The 20,355-nt window shown below is 34.8% G+C and overlaps 1 protein-coding gene across 1 annotated transcript in view; it reads right to left on the reverse strand.

Annotated features, from left to right (window-relative positions):
- LOC114360326 (ras-related protein Rap-2b) overlaps positions 1-19,321 on the reverse strand; it is a 36,289-nt gene extending 16,968 nt beyond the window's left edge. The window contains exon 1 of the mRNA XM_028315006.1: positions 19,160-19,321. Within this exon, the coding sequence (XP_028170807.1) occupies positions 19,160-19,248 (89 nt within the window). The 5' untranslated portion in view covers positions 19,249-19,321. The remainder of the gene's footprint in view (positions 1-19,159) is intronic.
- Positions 19,322-20,355: the final 1,034 nt, after the last annotated feature.

Here is a 20,355-nt window from a genome sequence, read left to right on the forward strand (position 1 = left end):
AGCACTTTTATTCTTCTTTAATGAAAAATCGTAAAATATTTAGGAATAATAATTAACTGTAGTGATTTAAATAATTAAAAAAAACTACACTTTTTAAATAATTTTGAAATACTTATGACAAAAAATTATTTTAGCTAATAAAAACATTAACTTTACTTCACCGTTTCTATTTAGGTACTTAGCATCTCTCTATATTTCTATGGAACCAAGTTATCTCCAAAATAACATTCCACACCTTTTTAACCTAGTCAGGTAATAATTTTAATAAAATACGAGGCACGTCATCTATCAATATAGTCTATCCAACATAGCTTGATTAGAATGACGGCTGTCAAACGAATGTGACTAGTGATGGGTATGTTTCGTACGGTTCACATAGATGTATCGATAAGTTTTCGAAAAAATGATATAAAAAATGCAATCAATTTTCTTCATAATATTTATTCATAAAAATGACAATTATGATTTAAATTGAAAGACAGTAAAATTTAAAATGCATGTCAAGGGTGTACAACCTAAGTCGTAGTCATTATCATCAGTGTTCTTCAGTGGTTTTTTCCTCTCGCTAGAGGGCGGTGGGTATCTCTTCTAGAGCAACGGTGCTATGAATCCCCAAAAAATTACCGGTGATTGATTTCCGATGTTTGATTATTTAAGAATGAAATGTTTTTTGGTTTTTAATAGTGAACATTTAGAAAAACGTATAACTTGACTTAAATATGTTAAAAAATTAGTTAGAAAAAAATTTTGTTAAATATGTTAAAAAAATAGTTTTAATTTATTATGACATTTGTCGATATGTCCCAACACTAACATTTTTGTAACTCGAGATAACCTTGTAGAGACGTCGTTAATACTCTAGCTTGATTGATGAACTACTACTTATTGGTGTAATTTAACGCTGCATTTACACGAAATTAACATTTTTATTGGAAGCACTGTCGTCGAAAATATTGTTTGTAGGTCAGACGTGAATTATTTCTTGTCCGCCAATATTTAGCTCTCATTGATCGCTACTACAAAGTTATGTCGTTACTTTTGATGGCAGCTGTCATTCTAATCAAGCTATATTGGATAGACTATAGGATATAATATGTATGTTTTAGAAGTTAAAAAATTATGCATAAAATATAAACACTTAAGAAGTTTAGCTAAATCGTAGAATTTCTGAAAAACAAGTACTAAAATCGTACTGAAAAAAAAAGTATCAATAATTTGTTATCTAATTTATTAATTAAACGTCGAATTTTATCAAAGATTTTGGACTAAAGTTTTTGAAAATATTTATAGCCTACATAGAAAAAAAATAGGATTCTAAATCGTGAAAGAATTTTTTTTCGGAGCCTATTGCCTCCAAACAAACAAACAAACAATTAAATCTTTCCTACTGTAGTGATTTAAATAATTAAAAAAAACTACACTTTTTAAATAATTTTGAAATACTTATGACAAAAAATTATTTTAGCTAATAAAAACATTAACTTTACTTCACCGTTTCTATTTTCCGACACTACACCTTTTTTAAACTGTTTGTCTAATTTCGAGTTATCGCAATACTGAAGTTTATTAATAGATACTTTAGAGATGGTACGATTATACAAACACCAACAGATTAAAGTTTACCAATCATAAATACAATAAATGCTTCTTAAAATTAATTTTTTGTTTATTATTTACTTTGCTTATACAACCCTGACGCTTGAGCTGTGAGGTAGGTCAATTCTGAATACAAAAAAATTGCGCTCTTGTGAGCGTAGTAGTAAGGTGCGATTTCGAATGCACCATGTGCGTTGAATATTTTGCATTATTATTATTACCGTTAAAATGTCGGCATCTGATCTTACACAAAGGAGTGCAATTTCTGTTGCTACTATTATGTATTCTGTGATAATACCCTTAAGATTTCATAGCGATTTCGTTGTGTGAGTGTACGTCAAAGACGATTTCTTTAAAAAATTCATAGTCACATTTTCAAAACCTAAGTTAGGTATTTTCAAACTTCTTCTGCAAAAAGTAAGAACCATGATGTTAGATATAAGACGAATATTCCGATTATCCCCTTGAGGTTTCTTAGCGATTTGTTTGAATAATTGTGACTGTGTGAAAATATAAGAGCGATTTCTTTAAAATTATATTTGAAACATTTTTAAAGATTTCTATAAATAAATTCACTGTCACACTATACTTTAATGAAAGTAATAAAAAGCTTGTAAAAAGTAATATTTCAAAGGCCAAGTTTCCAAACTTCTGCAAGAACCATGACGTTAGATAAAAGACGGATATTCCGATAATCCCCTTGAGATTTCATAGCGATTCCGCTGAGTGTGCGCTGCGGTTCCCTTCCCACACAGCGAATGTAGGATTATCCGAACTTCGGAACTGAAAGTCATCAGCATATTGTCAAAACTAAGTCGGGAAATGTTATTTCTAATGCATTCGACGTGCGGACATAAGTTTTCCTGAGGTAGTTTTGTGGAATGTTATATTATGAGTAACAAAAGGAAATCTGTATTAGATAAATACCGTGTAACATCTACGAGTTGGTAAGTTAATATGCATTGGTTAGCAACCCACATTATTAGATTAGGAATCAACCGTATCAAACTGTATTTAAAATACTTACCTAAGTAAATATTTAAACACAAAGAGACTCAAAAATACACTCAAATTTACAACACGTAGTAAAACGAAATGGACAATCCGTAAAAACATTTTATGAAACGCTGAAATGTAATTATTCTATTGTATAATTTCGTAAACGAATTACAAATCCGTACGGGAATCCATCAAGCAATTTGTTGTGTTAACAATTCAGAAACAGTTTTCGCAATTTTCAACCCACGTTTCACTCAAAACGATTTCATTACGATTCAATTTGGCACCACCAATCTAACTACAAGTTACTATTCAAATCACTGTCCATTAATATGCTGGTCAGGGTTTAAGGTACAGACTAGAAAATCACGCTATAAACTCAGAGCTGCTGTTACTTTGCAATAAGAGCGATTTTACAACAAAAATGTGTAGCCTAATGTGCTGTCGACAGTACCTACATTTAGGGAATATGGTTAAATTTTTATGCGGTTTGCTCTATGGTAATGCCCTTCGACCTTTGCAAATCAAGAAAGTCGGCTCTAGTGAAAAGTGGATTATGCTTATTGTAGCTCGGGCAATAAAAGAAATAAACGTTAAGGGCCGTATTTACTCAGGAGGCAGTTAAGGGAAGGCTACGTAAGTGCGGGACGTGGGCTCTCGAAAGATTTCTGACTCGCCGTATTGAGTGCACTCGTTAACATAATGAAATAATTGGCCGGAGCTCATAAAGGCCCGCGCTAAGTAAGTAGTTACATAAACATGTAGGTGCTTAGTTACTTTACTTGCACGAGAGCATGCTAAAATACTTACTTATACTTATTTAGTAAATAAGTAAGTATGTTGCGAATTTAATAAATTATGTAGAATTTCTCTTTTCTCAGTATGATGGAAAATATCTAAACCTTAGTTTTCCTCTATGCTATTTTAACTAGGAGTCTTCTGGGAAGATTTATTTTTGGTAAAAGCTAATAACGTACCTAGTACCTACACACAACAAAGTAGGCCAACATAAAAAATACGTAATACTTTTTCACATGTGGTATGTGAAAGAGTATTAAGACTTAGAACTTAATACAATTAAACCGCAAAATTTAAAATTAGAATGGCAGAAATATCCGAACATCTATGAATTGTTTTCTTTGCAAACGGAACAAATGCTACACTTGAACTAGTGCCAGTGTTCAGTAAGTAATCCTTTAAATTTTTATGAGGTCAACAACCCCTGGCAATATCGAGCGCACGCCTTTGCCAAATCTGGCCAAGTTTTTGATATTACTGTGTGCAATGTGCATCCTTGTACATTGTATTTCTTAAGAACATTTTTATCAAGAGAGAACTTATAGAATTGTATAATGAACGTCCACTGCTGCCTCCTTCAGTGATTTCCAGATTGACCGAATGGTAGCGGCCGGCATACAGTACCTCTAGTAGGAAAAACTTTCGAGTTCGTTTCGTTGCGTATTCAAAGTGTCATCGAAAAACTTTGTATGAAAAATTAAACAGCGCCCCCTATATTATAGCCGCCCTAGGGGGCGCAGTTTAATTTTTCATACAAAGTTTTTCGATGACACTTTGAATACGCAACGAAACGAACTCGAAAGTATAAGCGGCTTAACTTATTTTTACATCATTCCTTTGTATAGTTAAAGATTAGATTTTTTTTCATCTCTGCACATAACTACACAACATAGGTATGTGTAAAGGTATGGCACAGATTTGAGTCAAAAACTCGAATAGTTTTTAGAAAGGGGTTGCGTCCTGAAAGCTTTTAGCGATGTAGCGACGTGAAAAGAGGTTGAAAGGCTGATTGAAAACGCGATAATTCTATTTCAGTGAACTATGAAACGTTTCGTCAGTCAAAATTGTTTTGTTGAGTCATCGCGCTTGGTTTTTGCTTTGTCTTCACAGTATTTAAGTTTTATAAATTCTCGTCAAACGAACTCGATTGATTTTTCACACATAAGCACGTGCTTGATTTTGATGAACGCACAAAAAGAATTTCTTTTATTCTTATCACCTGCTTAGCTTTTGTTTTGCTTTTTACACCAATATAATGAACGAAACTCAAGATTTTTAAGTGCCCAAATTGCATAAAAATGGTAAATAAAATCTACAATATATCTCTAGTATACTAGTTTTCGATATGCAGATGACATTAAACACGCTTGATTCATTAAACTAATGCCATTAAATTATCAAGTCTAAAGTTATCCGTAACCCACGTTAATTGCCGAACAGTTATATGAATAATGGCTATATTCCAAGTGAAGTTTGCGTTTGAAATATTTTTTACTGTCTAATGTTTCTGCACTTTGAAAATCATACTGCATTGCGACTGACTGCGGCCGCAAAAAATATACGACAAATGGCTAATAGAGCACTCTACTATTGGAAGACGCAGTGTAAACAATAGTCATGCTGCTCTATTAACCGAAGATCTAGTGAAAATGCCTGGATAAAGATGGCAGCATATGACCAGAAGTTTTGTCCAGCAGTGGACGTCTTTTCATTGAAACGAACTATGGTTTAGCACATTGCAGTTAAACTTGTGTACATAATTGTTTTGGAAACCGATCTCAAGCAAAGTTCATCGACTTAGCAATGGTAACTGACAATGGCCTTACATAAAATGTTCGGTACGTAACGGGATGCTGAAAGTATAGTCCGGAGACACATTTACAGTCACTGACAACGCATGACGTGTCCGCAGTCGAAGCTCTTACGATCTAAAAGACCCTTTTATTTTTACTGCCTGGTCTAAAAGACCGTTTTATCGGCCATACTTCCTCATGCACTCCGCTCATCTGGCGAATGATCGCTCATGAACGTAATGATGGTTGGAGCTAATATGAGTGGCTACGGTTGAGTTTTTAGTACGATAAGTAGTAATATGAACGTAGGTAATTGATGGTTGAAGCTACTACGAGTTAGCCATTCACAATAGTAAACTGAGTTGCAGCCAAACCAACTGCATAATCAAACGATCATCATTTGATTTGATAAATCAACCGAAAAAGTAACATACCTACTTATTAACATAAATTTCTTTTTAATATTCTACAAGATTTGAAATTACCAATACCCTTACAACTAAGTTATTACAGAACCTCTTACGATTCATTTCATTCGTAACTTCAAAAGATATTTTCCCGTCGAGTTGGGTCTTTTATTATTAGTCCTAGTGTATACTTACGAAGCTGTTGGATCTTAAGCTTCTTACTAAAATTAAATTGAGCTGGGTTTCGTTTACAGAGAAATATTGCTACTCTCCTATAATCTTATCGGGTTACAGATGGAAACGGAAAAGTATTGTACACCATTGTATAATTGTGAATGAAGTTGGTATAATTCTGTAACTTAAAAAACATGATAGTGGTGATGCTGATATTCATCATCATCATCTCAGCTATAGGACGTCCACTGCTGAACATAGGTCTCCTCCAATGCTTTCCATGTTGCCCGATTAATAGCGGCCTGCGGCCAGCGCCTTTACGACGTCGTCGGTCCAACTTGTGGGTGGAAATACCTCAGTGACTGAAGACGAAAGTCTACAACCAACGTGTGTTACCATTGATGACTTATGATTAGGAAACTTGGCCTCTCACTTGAGGCCTTAAACAGAAATGATGATGTTAATATTCATGACTAAAAATTCTTGTAACATGTTTTAGAATCTTAGATCACTACTGCCCAGAAAGTTTTATCACAAGGGATATTGTTTCAAACCTTCTCAGAATTTGAAACCCCAAGTTTGTCTTAAACTATCAAAACTTTATGATGATGTGTACGATTTTTGCGTCGATTACCCTAGTTTTACTCGTAGTTAGTCGCTTTTTTACTAGCTTTTATTTCAGTTTGGCATACCTACTTCATAACTTATGTATTGCTGCTGTAATGTTCTCTATAATCAGATTAGATACCCACTATGTTTAATATTTTAANTGCACTCCAGGTAACCGTGTGTGATGCTCATTGCTCATAGTGATTTTCGATACAGAGCCCCGTACATACGTTATACATAAATTATGGAAAGAAAACACCCAGAACAATACAAACAAATATGTATGCAATTTTAGTATGATATTTTTATTTATTAATAAACAAAAAGACTGAACAAAATTGATGCGTGTACTGATTAATGTAATTAACTACAGGCAAAGCTTTGTGAATTGCAACAACTATAATTTATTATCCAAGCTCTAAATAATCGCTACTACGAGTAACTGATCATAAAATGTTTTTCCAATCGCTCAAGCTCCCGAGGATCTACCGATAGGTCGGGTGACGTAATCTTGAAATTCTTTTAGCCGGCGCGGAACTTCCGGAAGGTCAGGTGACGCCACGCCTCTTTAAACCGTGTTTACTTTGGCAGTTATATTCTATATTTATTCGATTCTAAAAATTAAATATATTCCCAAAAATTTTGAAAGTTGTTTTAATTTGTATCACTTGGATATGATTTGTATTAGAAAGTGCTGTGAGTGTGACGCTTGAACGGAAGCCTAACCTAACCAACTGCGTATTTCTATACTGTGTAGCCGCGAGAGCTCTTTGGCGCGCTGTCTTCGGCGAAGTATTGCGCGCGCAGATTTTGACAGCGCGAAATACCTACTTTAGCAGAAATACCAAGCCTTAATATTTTAATAGATTCCACAATCATTTAAAATCCTATAAGTTTCTTACGAGTTTTGTAGTTGAATTTTTAACAGAATTTAACAGAATATAAAATAATGTATTTTGTTTGGAATTCGTTTTGCTCGCTTTGGCCCATAAATAATATATTTATAAGGACTAACTCTCAAATATTTCTTGACTTTCTGGCCTCAAATTAGCGAAACGTGGGGCACGTGGTACGAATACTAAAATACTGAGTTGTTTCAAAAGTGAATAACAAAACAAGAATGAAAAATTCACGATTTGAATTTTAATTTGAATTTCACTAGAACTGCCTGTGTGAACATCGCACATACTATTTTAAAAGCGTAATTTATTTATAACGTTTCAAAGCTTATTTCAGTTTCGGATTAAACAGAAATAAAATATTGCAACTAGCTTTCATATTTCACGTTGCATAATTTTATACGTACTAAAATCGTGCTCTAATTTGTGATGCAACCAGATTGAAACTTCAGATAAAACTGGTAAAATATAAAGTTGTGTTATGATTGCAATTTGTTTGCAGAAAAACTATGAGACTACATATCTAAAATTATGAAAGTATTAATAATTTCTTAACATGATTTCGATCGTCTTATGAAAATGCGCTTGTAATAACCCTCCTTCTGGTGCAGTCGGGTAAAAACTAAGTGTCGTGTTTCAATAAAATAAAGCAATTTAGCATTGCAATTTTAAATTTATGTTTCCCACCTACGTCGCTTTAATACCAAAGATGTACATCAGTTTAAAAATATAGACAACTAAGTACCTACACGCAAGTAAGTAGCGTATCCACTTTCGTAATAAAATACTTATTTATCTTCTTACGCCAAGAAACCCACGTTTTTTTTTATGTCGTATTTTTAGATGATCAAACGAACTTACCAAGTGAAGTTCGATCTAAATTATCCTGTTTTCGCCGAAGAGATTTATTTTACCGTGTAGTACCCCTGTACGACAAGCCAATCCGCACACAATATTCAGCGTAGTAGTAGTAAAAAACAAAAGAGCGGGCAACCCCACCCCTACCACGCTGTGGGCTCGGTGTCCGAGCGGTCTCATTATATTTAGAGAAGAGATGACATTGACGTTTACCTCCAGGGAAGAAGATATAGAAATCTTCGGGTTGGGAGGGACCTTAAATCTCTTCGGCGAAAACAGGATAATTTAGATCGAACTTCACTTGGTAAGTTCGTTTGATCATTTTTTTTTTTTTAACAAGTGGGTAATCTCAGAATGTACTCGTGTCGACGGATGCGATTAAGAATATTCTTAATATCAACGTCTCTGCGCCGACGTGTATAATTAATTGTTATGTATAATTAATTATGTTTACTCGCATGGTTATGATGATTATGATCATCTGGGTTCAAATCGGGAATCGAATAGGTATCTCGGTACAATAAATTCTGTAACCGGATATTAGGTACATTGCATTTAAAATAACAATATTTTAAGCGGCCAGCACATACCTGTACATAGATGGCGCGTCGTCTAGGGACGCGGGTTACCTTGGTGTTCTGGTCGGTCTTTAATGGCGCTTTCCGCGGTGCTCTGGCAGCGCTGGGCATGCGGCGGCGGCGGCGGCGCGGCGCTGCGGCGTAAATAAAGGCGCCTGCGCTTGTGGAAGGCGGCGTGGTTGCGCCGCGGGCGGGTGATAGGTCTTAGCCCATCATACCATACAGCAGGGCGTAGCTTGTCGGTACGGCCTCTGTATAAAGCCTCGATTCACACAGTTATGCGAACGGCTAAAGCTTAATTATATATTCAGTGCAGCAGCCTGGATTAGTTGTCATATCAAATAAATACCTCTTTTCCCGTTTTAGAGGATTATAATGAGTTATAGTTGTCGACCGTCGATGTAATTGGTCGACCGACCGGAAATGTAGAAAGATCTTTGTAAGTTTCCAACAAAAAAAATGTGAGACTGATAAGTACTCAAAATCACAATGTCAGTTAATATGAGTCGTTGCATAGAAAAAACGACATATTGTCATACTTCATATATAAAGTAGGCATTTATTTCCACTTCGACTCGGTTCGGTCAACAAACCGGCCTAAGGTTTATTTAGGATCTTTTATTCTGACCTTATAATAGCAAGTAATGAATCTACATAAATGCACTTTGAATTTTGATCTGATACTTATTTCTTTCTTACTAGCCTTTGTATTTAGACCAATATCGATTGGTGTAATGTATAAAAATACAAAACAACAAAATTATTCAGTTACCCTTTGTAGCATTGAACAATGTGTATGGCCACAGGGTCATCGGTCGTTATAAAAGCAGGCGGAGGCTCGACTGGGGCGAGTGCGTCCGCGGCGCCGGGTCATCAGGCTCCAAGACGGTTGATGGTTCATAAGGTGTAAGGCCAAGAAGGCAAGCTCTTAATGTGGGTAGTTTCGTACAAACGCAACATTTTTCTGTATGAGCTCATTATGTTCTGTTTTTACGGCTTTTTAAAATGGCCGAAAAGAAGATACTTAACTCGTAAAAGTGAATAATATTACAATACCTGGCTATCTCGGTAGTTAATATCTCGTTTTTACTCGCTAGAGCAAAAAACGGCTACTGGTTAAAAAATAACCGAACATAAAGTGGCTGCTGGTTAATATCTCGTATTAACGCTACTGGTTAAAAAATGACCCGCAAAAATGACCGAATATAAAGTGGTTGCTGGTTAATATCTCGTATTAACTCGCTAGAGCAGAAAATGGCTACTGGGTAACATCTCGCATTACCTCGGAGAAAAAAATGGCTACTGGGTAACATCTCGCATTACCTCGGAGCAAAAGAATGGCTACTGGGTAACATCTCGCATTACCTCGGAGCAAAAAAATGGCTACTGGTTAACATCGCGCGTTAACTTGGAGCTAAAAATGGGTCAAAGTTACGCGTCGTGTCACAACGCTTATAATAAAAATGTACGAGCACTTGCACAAAATAGTTGTTACAACCAACCTTTTGTTGGGTCTAATTCTCGTCACTACACTGCACAACTTAAAATAATTACGTTTTTTGTCGGTAAAAACGTCCTGGTGACGTCACTTAAGCATTTTTCTTATACTGCGTGCGGTCGTTGCGCGTGCGCACAAAGGAATGAGACCGCTCGGACACCGAGCCCACAGCGTGGTAGGGGTGGGGTTGCCCGCTCTTTTGTTTTTTAATACTACTACGCTGAATATTGTGTGCGGATTGGCTTGTCGTACAGGGGTACTACACGGTAAAATAAATCTCGGAGGCGAAAGCAGGATAATCAATATTATTTCATACATACCAGTTGTTTACATGGATTGTAACAAAATATAATAGAAATCTGTGCGATGAAAAGTTTAATGGTGCATACAGAATCACATTAAACTCGCATGAAAGTACAAAAGTAGAAGCAAGTAAACAACTGCCGTTCAAATATACAGCTGACAGCACATTTAGCTACACAATGTGGCACTTTATGTATAGTTATGATATAAAAATGACCCTACATTCTCCTACATTCTCATGTGTTATTTTATTACTTACTTCATAAAGTTGATTTTGAAAAGTTATGTAGGTACTTTTTACCTTCAAATATTATTTTTGGGAAAAAATATGAAATGGTTCTCGGAATACCCTACCCGTACCGTACGCATACGACTAGTAACAAAAATATCAAGCATGCTTACGCTTCTTGCGAGATCCAAGAATATGCCGATCAAATTATTAAAGTTAATGGACCAAAACATTTTAATTTTCGTAATGTTTACTAAAAACAAAGAATCGTAACGTGTTTTTGATTATAATAATTTGTTTGGATTTATTTTGTTAAACAATAAATTCTGGTCATTTATTGGTAATTAAGAATAATTCTTGTTAGAGCATAAAATAATGAGATTGGTTAAGAATCATTATTAGCAAATACATAAAGTAAATAACTAAGTAACTAACAAATAGCAGATATCAATAATTATGTTTGACTAGGCGTTTAATTCATGTCTGAATGCAGACTTTTTGATAGCGGTAGGTACTTTATTCTGCAATGCTCAGTGTCCAAACGACAGCGCATCAGGCTAATCACTATCTTATTATGTTATATTAAGTGCTATTTTGCAACAAAAATTTATAGCCAGAAGTGCTGCTGACTGTTACCATTCACCAATTTTGATTTGCGGTGTTCTTGCACGCGATAAAAAAATAGAAGAACAAAAGGGAGGCGCTATGGAGTAGTTAATTGCTTTCATTCGGAATGTTTTTCCTAACATTATTCCGAAATAACGCCATTAATGCTACAATTATAGCCTTGTAACGGGAAATTACATGTTCCCGAACAAGTTCTGAGTAGGCCCGAGGAAAATGTGCACTTTGTAGTTAGTAATGGACCTGTTAATCGTTCTGGTGCTTATCAACGTATTTTTCCTTTGAGTATAATGACGACAAAAATGTAGTAATAACCAAAATTCATAAACATACCACTTTTGTAAATTATAGGGTTATGAACCTCTACAAATTGGCTGGGCGCTCTGAGCAGTCGATTAGGTACCTATTTAATTATATTACTAAACAATCAACTAATAGAAGACCTGTAGGCCTAGGATGCGCGCCACGATAAGCGGATTTTTTATCGCGTCATTTTATAGATTTTACGCGATAAATCCATACGTTTGTCATGTTCGTTTGTATAAAATAACCGATAGGATTTTGTCACAGCGCTCATCCTAGCCCGGCTGGTGGTTTAAGTACGTCAGCTAATTTTGCGGATTCAACTCCCACTGGGGTTAATTGTTAACCATTGATGTTTGTTGTACATGTGTTTATTTAAGCTAACGGTAAGTACAGTCATATTGGCACAACAATTAATTTTGAATTTATTGCATTAAACGTCAAGGACACTACACAGTACATACTTCTTACCTTAATGTCAAGTGATCATGAGACAGCAAATAAACAAACATAAATATGGCAATACTATATTTAGAGCCATTGTTACGGTCTATAGAAAGAGACACGTTGATTGATGATGTTCAAAATACCAACAAAGCGGATATCACTAGACGATTTTTACACAAAATGCTATTGATAAAGTTGAAATTAGAATTATTTACCTCATCATCGTAATTCAGAGTGAATTAATATTCGGTTAAAATAAGCACGAGTCATTAACACACATAATACATAGCAGGTTTTTCAACGCGCCTACATTTCAGTTCAGAGATTTAAAATGTGGTTGGTTGTGTTGACAGATTAACACTCACTGTTTACGAGGTATTTGGTTATATTTCACACCATTGTAAATTAAATGTTTTCATTCGTAACTTTGGAATGTACATTGTTGTGATTGTAATATTAATTAATTATGTAACACACGAGTCAAACTTGTAGTTACTTATGTATCAATTAAAGCTCTTGTAACTTCACAGTGAGCAGGTATGAAAAATACATATAATTGACTAATCTGTTTAAAGAATCACTGAAGCTTGAAGATTGTACTTCAAGTTAAATAAAATAAACATGTTTGATGTATTCTCTAGTCTAGTTCTCTATGAATTCAAATAACCACGCCCGCGTGAGCTAAAGATATATTTTGGCGCAATATTTCAGCTCATTCCAGCCTCCAGCTACAGGCTCAGTTTATCAACGTTATCATTTCAACTGATAACAATATTGACGATTTAAATGAACCAACGGATAAAGTGTGGGTGTAATGAGAATTCTTTAAATAGCATAGAATACGTTTTATGCGCCACTTTTAGCAAATTGCTTTAAGCGACATTTTGTCGAAATCCCATTACTTTTCGTGTCAGAGTTAATTCGAAATTAGCGCGGCATACGGGGTAAATGCAAATAATGCTACTTTAATATTGTCTTTTTAATGTGAAAATGGAGCGTTTTATTGAACGATCGAAACAATTAGCCAAAAATGTGACTTAAGTAGGTAGGTAACTATATCTAAACTGGTAAACATTTAAACTTTAGTCTACAAAAGCATTTTTTTTAATTTGGTGACAATTTTTCAGTGTTCTTGCTGTAAACATACGGTCTACATTATTATTTAAAGTTTTTACTTGATCATTGGAGAGATGGAGCTTGTGAAAAATGCACTGGCAATTCCCACCAGTCGATCATTGTTCGTCGCAAGAGAACATCAATATCATTCAAAAGAGTGATACATCTATCACGGAAAATAAATTGGGGCAGCGCGTCTGCTGAGAGCTTTAAAAACATCAATTTGCATGGACGAGAGTCGATTAACTGCAAGTTATAAATACAGGGTGACATTGAAATCATTGGCATCCTTTTAAAATAAGACTCTACTCATGATACATAGTACATTCCCTGAATATGAGACAAATCTGATAAGTTTTTTTGTCCTAATTTTACTATTTATTTGTATTATGTACCATGAGTAGAGTCTTAGTTTAAAAGGATGCCAACGATTTAAGTCACCCTGTATAGCTACTTTAAAATACCGTGCAAATGTAGGCACTGAGTCTTTGTCCGTTTCAATACGACCGGGGATCCACGTAGGCCGATAATAGCTGGTAGTTAAACGAGCCCTGTGAAAGGTGTACAGGAGTACGCCTTGACAAAAGGCAATTCTCAACTCCTAACGGTCCAGTGAGTAATGTTAGCATGTAAAATTACATGGCGCAATCGAATGAATCGCGACAAATAAATCAGTCGGTTGGAAACATAATACTCGTAAGTATACGAGACGAGACTTTTTCTAATATTGAACTTCGTATGTAAACGCTCGTACGAAATGCTCGAAGCTAAGTCTAAATGATTTTATTTGAACAATTGATTTAGATATTAGTTTTTCGGTCTGACTTGTTCTTCGCATAAATTGTAACATTGACGTTGGATTAATATAAAATTTCAAAATTCTAAAGTAATTATTTACTGTCCGAAATTGAGAGTGGAAATTAATTACTCCAACTTCAGATATTTTCTAGAAAGTAATCTGTCCTGAATGGGAACGAACCCGCAAAATAAACGGTCCTGCTAAGTATTCTGGCTGATTTATATCTCAAGTAAAACAAATCGGGCCGCAACTTTGAGCAGATAGCTTTATAACGAGACGGAGACGGATTACCCTGACCGCAAAATGTATAAAATAATATACAGTTAGTTACCTACTTAAAGAAACACATACACATATAGCGACTGGTGTGATCCTTATCAAGTGGTATTTTGTTCTATTATTCTAATCTTAGAATAAATAAATAGTCTTCTTCTTCCCAGTCGGTACACTCTTGCCAGAGTGGTGAGGTGGTCATCATTGTGAATCAAGATGAGTGATGATCTTTGCAATACGGCGCCATTCCTCACGGAAGGCAGCTTTCCAGATCTTTAGTATTAGTCTAGTAGTTTTTAAAAACCAACTTCTCCATCGCTTCGGTTAGAAGAAATATTGGTGTATGATCATCTATCTATATATATAAAAGAAAGTCGTGTTAGTTAATCCACTTATAACTCAAGAACGACTGAACCGATTTAGCTGAAAATTGTCAGGGAGGTAGTTTAGAGCCAGGAGAAGGACATAGGATACTTTTTATCCCGTTCGAAATTAAAAAAAAAGTCTGCTTATTTATTGCCATTAAGGCGGAACAAAGTTCGCCGGGTCAGCTAGTTATAAATGTTTAGACAATGTCACATCCAGTTAAACAGTATGACATTAAGTATAATGTCAGTAGTTTTTTTTAGATAAAAAGAGTGATATGTATATTTAGATTTTACGTATTAAGCACATTGACAGATTATCGTATTGAGCATATTGACAGCTTAGGTTAACGTATTGAAGTTACTGTACTTTAGTCTTTGACCAGAGTTAAGTACACAAGCCACTGCAGATATTATGTCTCGACTCTATGCTTTAGTACCGAAACTCTAATAAAGTTTGTTTAGCAACAGACAACGAGCAACCGGACGGATGCCTGCAGTTTGCGATAAAAGTGTTAGAGTGAAAACAAAACTACTTTTGTCATGCATATAGGATCTGCTTTAGAAACAGTATTTGTGAGAGGTAAATAATAATATAACAATACACATTAGGTATATTTTAAAACAAAAAACTTCAGCGAAGAGATAGGCGAATGCTACCATGTATTTCCACATAGTCATACCGATTTGACTGACCATGGTTTTGTGTATGTACGTGATTCTTTTCGGCTTTTTTTAAAATTAAAACCAAGCAGTACAAAGATTAAAATACAAAAGAACGCCACTGTTATCGAATAAGGCCCGATTCAACCAAACTTTTATCCGAGAATAACTCCTGGTATAACTAGCACATTAACAGTTTCAGTATGGGAAATATGTCAAAATGTCGAATAACTGACGATTTATTTTGAGATTAATATTATTTACTCTTGTTTGGTCGAATCCACCCTAAGTCATTTAAGCCCTAGTTACGGTAAACTAATTTGAGGTCTTATAATTAGTTAATCATAGGATTAAGCCTCACGAGGCCTTTAAGTAATTAGTCGGGGTGTTTAATTAAGTAAATTGTTATCCTTTTTACTTCCGAGGCCCTCCAGTTAAGCGGTTTAGTACCCAAACCGTTTTGCGCCTTTGATCCTGAATCCTGATCTGTCAGGAATATACGAATTGGCCTACAGTCGGAGAATTTACTTCAAAAGTGGATCAATCCGAAGTAAATGATATTTATTTGCGTAGGCACGACACAAGTGGTAATATGTTTATTTTAACTCGAAATTCATAGAATTCGTGTGTGGAATTTAGAGAAATGGCTATGCTTGTATTTCGCGAATCCTATTTTCAGTCGGTTTGTATTGTTGACATAAACGTTAGTTATGCAACCAAACGTTGTTTAAAAATCACTTTAAGGTTGGGTTGCACCATCTTATTTTGACTTTAACAAACGTCAAAAATCTGTCAAACTCCATACAAAATACACCGGTTATCGTAATAGTAACAGTCAAATTTAGGTGGTGCAACTCAGCCTAAGTCATTACGAATAGGTAAAGAGGCACAATTGAATTAAATTAAGTAACCTACAAGACGAATGATTGAACCTTTTAATTTAATCACACTGTCCTAATAATATAATAAGATGTATTTATCATCCACTTTTATATCTAAAACCCAAATAACTCCCGGCAAAAACGCCGTAACAAAATGTAATTAATCATTAAACTTAGAAAGAATTGCTTCAAAACTTCTATAGAATTCAGGTGGACATTTATAACTTAGCACTTTAATTTTAAAGTTAGTATTTACCGTCCTTTAGTTAGAGCGAGAGACAGAACTAAGATAAATACAATAGCTTAAACTTAATTGGTAGCTCAAACTTAGCAGCACGTTTCAGTTAGAAATCCATCTGATCCTTTTATAATTGATTCGAAAGTCTTGTTCTAGACTAGGTCAGACTTTTTAATAACCAGAAGTATCTTGTCTTGATTATGATTATTCTCTTACTTACAAAATGTATACTCAAATTATTAAAAGTATATTTTATATCCTTGGTGTTAAAACCAATTACGAGTAATAGCTTAGGGTCTGCATTTTTTAACCAAAAATAGCAAAAAACCTGATTGCATGAAGCCATTATTAATACTATATTTTATCTGATTCTGATATAAAAATGCTGTGAACATAGGTTTTGTCTTGTTGTTTATGCTTTTTATTCTTTTAGGCCCGATTCGACCGAACTTTTATCCGAGAATAACTCATGGTATAACTGGCACATTGACAGTATCAGGATGGGAAATATGTCAAAACTGAAAATTTATTCTGAGATCAATATTTGCTCTTGTTTCTTTAAAAAAACTGTTCTTGTTATTCAGCCCAAAATGTCTGAAGAACCACTAAAGAATTGGACTATTTCAAAACGAAATGACGTATACCATTTAGGTTTCTTTATCAGTAAATGCCCGTCGTTACATTTCTTTGTCTAAAAAATTGTCAGCCTTCCACAAATCCGGCTAAGGTACGTTTTAGATAAGAGAGCACCTCCACTTTTAGGAAAGGTGACTCTTTCATCGCCAAATTGCAGAAAATTGACTTCCAGTGTAGGGGATAACAAGTTGCCCGCAAAACGGTGTACGTTATACAGGGTAACGGTGAAAAGATAAATCTTAAAGTGGCCTGTTCTCTCCCAACTCTAATTACCACTGACATGTGCTTTTCTTTCTTATAAACATGTTATAACTTGCGTGAAAATTCTGTTAACACCTCTTTTATTTTCGTTGTTTAACATATTTCTTGTACGTAGATGAAATGTAAAAGTAAAGTAACTTTTTATAGCTAATAATATGACAACCTCTGAGCCTCTGTTACTTTACCTATATATTACATTTACCACATTTTTTAAAAATATTGTGTCTTATTCTTTTAACGTACGTGGCTGCTTATTAATTTTGAAAGGACAACTTTAGCGACACAAAGAAGCTACAAGCCGTTTCAAGGTTAACCTTTCTTTTCAGGACAGCCTGTATATCGTTGTATTCTATAACTGAAATATTGGCTGGCCTTTGAGATAAAGGGCGGCTTGTTTTTAGGATTAAACGGGTTACACAAGGGTCGCGGTTGGGGCCGACTATTCATTACTATCGGCGTCTGTTTTTATTAGATTACGAGAGGAACGGTGAGAGCCACTTGACTGGATCCAATAAACCGGTTAGTCAAAGCAAACGTCCATAGAAAACCTTCTTGTCATTCAATTACAGTATGGGGCCAATATTATTTAACCATAAAGACAAGAGGCGGGACCAATCAATGTAGTCTTTTGTTTCGAAACGATGTCCCATTTATTTTATTCGTACATTAGGCAGGTAAAGGCTGATTTACACGTAAGTTGTTGTGATTAAATTACATGTAAACACAACTAAATTTTAACTTGCAGCTTGTTACTGAATTCTGTGTTTACATGTAATTAATCACTTATAAAATTAAGTTAAATTTTAATTACCTATCAGATATAAGTGACGAGATAAAAATTCAAATTGCGTGCCTCCAATGACGTACCATAGACACGTTATTCACGTTACTCTACTTTATGGACTATCAAGTAACAGCTAAAGCCTGTAGGTGTTACCGACGACGTATGAAGAAACGTTTTCTGCAAACCATTTTTCAAGTCGATTACTCAGAAACAAAGCGCGCTTTTTCTCTGGAACAGCTTTAAAAAGTCTTACTGCTAAGCGTCTCTCTTTCATTTGTTATATGAAACAGACTGGAGTAACATAAAAATAGATCTTCGCGCTATAAAGGGCTCTCTTAGTATGCTATTTAATTAAAATTGTTGAATGAAAGTAACTCAGATGCATGTCTAAACGATCTTTGTCCACCATTTAACTGTTTTTGAAGGCTACTCTGAACACACAAACTCGTTATACAATTCATTTAAATTTTAATTAATCGCAAAATTGAACTTCATTTCATTTCATGGAAAATGATTGGCCTTTGTTCCGACCAAAATAGTTAAGCTCTATATTTTATGCTAAATTACGTTAGTTTATGCTAACAATTGTTTTGACACGCATAGTATATTTTTATTTTGTTTAAAGTTAAGTTTGCCTTAGTTTAAAAAAAATCTGTTTATTGTAAATAAAGTTTCCAGCTCTAAATGAAACTGTTATTTTGATCGTGTGGAAAATAATTGGAACTGAATTGCTGTAAATAAACTTTCCATATTCATTTGAAGTTAATTTGAAAGAGTTCTAAACATTATACACAATATTAATATCGTAATTTATCGAAAAACGAAATCCATAACGCAAATACTTAGAGCTTAGAGCAAATAACTTTCCCACACTAAATACTTAATAACAAACTACATCATAGCCAATAATTGTTTACACAACACTTAACAAGTGTCTACGACGCGACCCAAACAAGCTACGGACTACGAGACTCGTAGCTACGCGCTACAAAAAATCGCGTAGCGTAAAAAAATATTAAAAATCCCACCTGTGAGGTCGCCGCTCCTCCTCGTGTTCTTCTTTCATGAAAGACGGCTGGAGGCTGAACCGGCGTCGGAATTGGTGTCGGCCCTTCATGGTTGTTCACTGATCGTTCAACACTCACACATGACACTCCGCGGTCGCAGCGAGAGGCGTGCGCGTCGCGGCCCGCCCGGCTAACGAGTGAAGGCGGTGCGAACCGAGCCATAGCGGGTTGAGGCTCATCTCTCGGTTATGGTAAACTTTTGGGACTTGTTGGACGGTTATGGTGTTGATAGTATTTGTTGGTGCATTTTGCTTATACAGAAAAATTAGGAGACTACCTGGTAAAAGTTACAAATACTTTACCTACCCTTTTTTCGTCTGTATAGAGAAAAGATTGAATTTGAAATATAGTATGTACTCGTGTTCTACGATTTTCATTGTGTAAAGATGTTAAAATGATTTGGAATGCTGTTATAGCGATTCTTCATCATGAATTTTTGACGGTTGCATAAAGTTTAAAACTACCTACTTTACGAGAATGTGTAATGGTTATGACAAATGAGAACTTTTTATTTTACGTCCTTAAGTAATTCTTCTTGAATAATTCCTTTCAGTAGTTTTACTAGTTACTAGTTATGAGGTGAATTGAGCACACACAACCTTATTTCGCTTTTTTTGTTTTAAGATCTTTATAGGAAATATTTTTATTGGTTAATCCATTGCATTAGGTATAATAAGGTAATCTATTCAATTTATTTTATTTAAGGAAAGCTAGGCTTTCTTTTACCCTAAAAATGAATACCTAAAAGACTGTCTTGTTAACTTTTACATTAATTTGAAATTCTAGCATCTTTTTAAATATTTAACAATACAAAATGGCCACACAACTTATTAATAGCTAGCCCGTGTCAAAAAATATAGTAATTATAATAATTAAACTATCGGATCACGCATGATCTATGCGTAGAAGTGTACTGCAGCATGTGAATGACCCCAATTGCTGTAATTAATACCGTACTTTATGTGTACCCTAACATTAGTGTCATGTTAGCATGCGTTTCATTAATTAACGCAAGTCGGTTCTATGGCCTAAGTTAGAACCTATCTTGAGCTGAGTAATGATAAAAATTAATGGCGTTGTATAATACACCAGGGTTGTAACAATACACAGCAAATAACTAACGAGTTGTTTATTAACTACGGGAGGAGATATCTCAT

This window comes from Ostrinia furnacalis, unplaced genomic scaffold (genome assembly GCF_004193835.3).
Source record: "Ostrinia furnacalis isolate ACB-3 unplaced genomic scaffold, ASM419383v2 OfSCF4936, whole genome shotgun sequence".
In the NCBI taxonomy this organism is placed as follows: domain Eukaryota; kingdom Metazoa; phylum Arthropoda; class Insecta; order Lepidoptera; family Crambidae; genus Ostrinia; species Ostrinia furnacalis.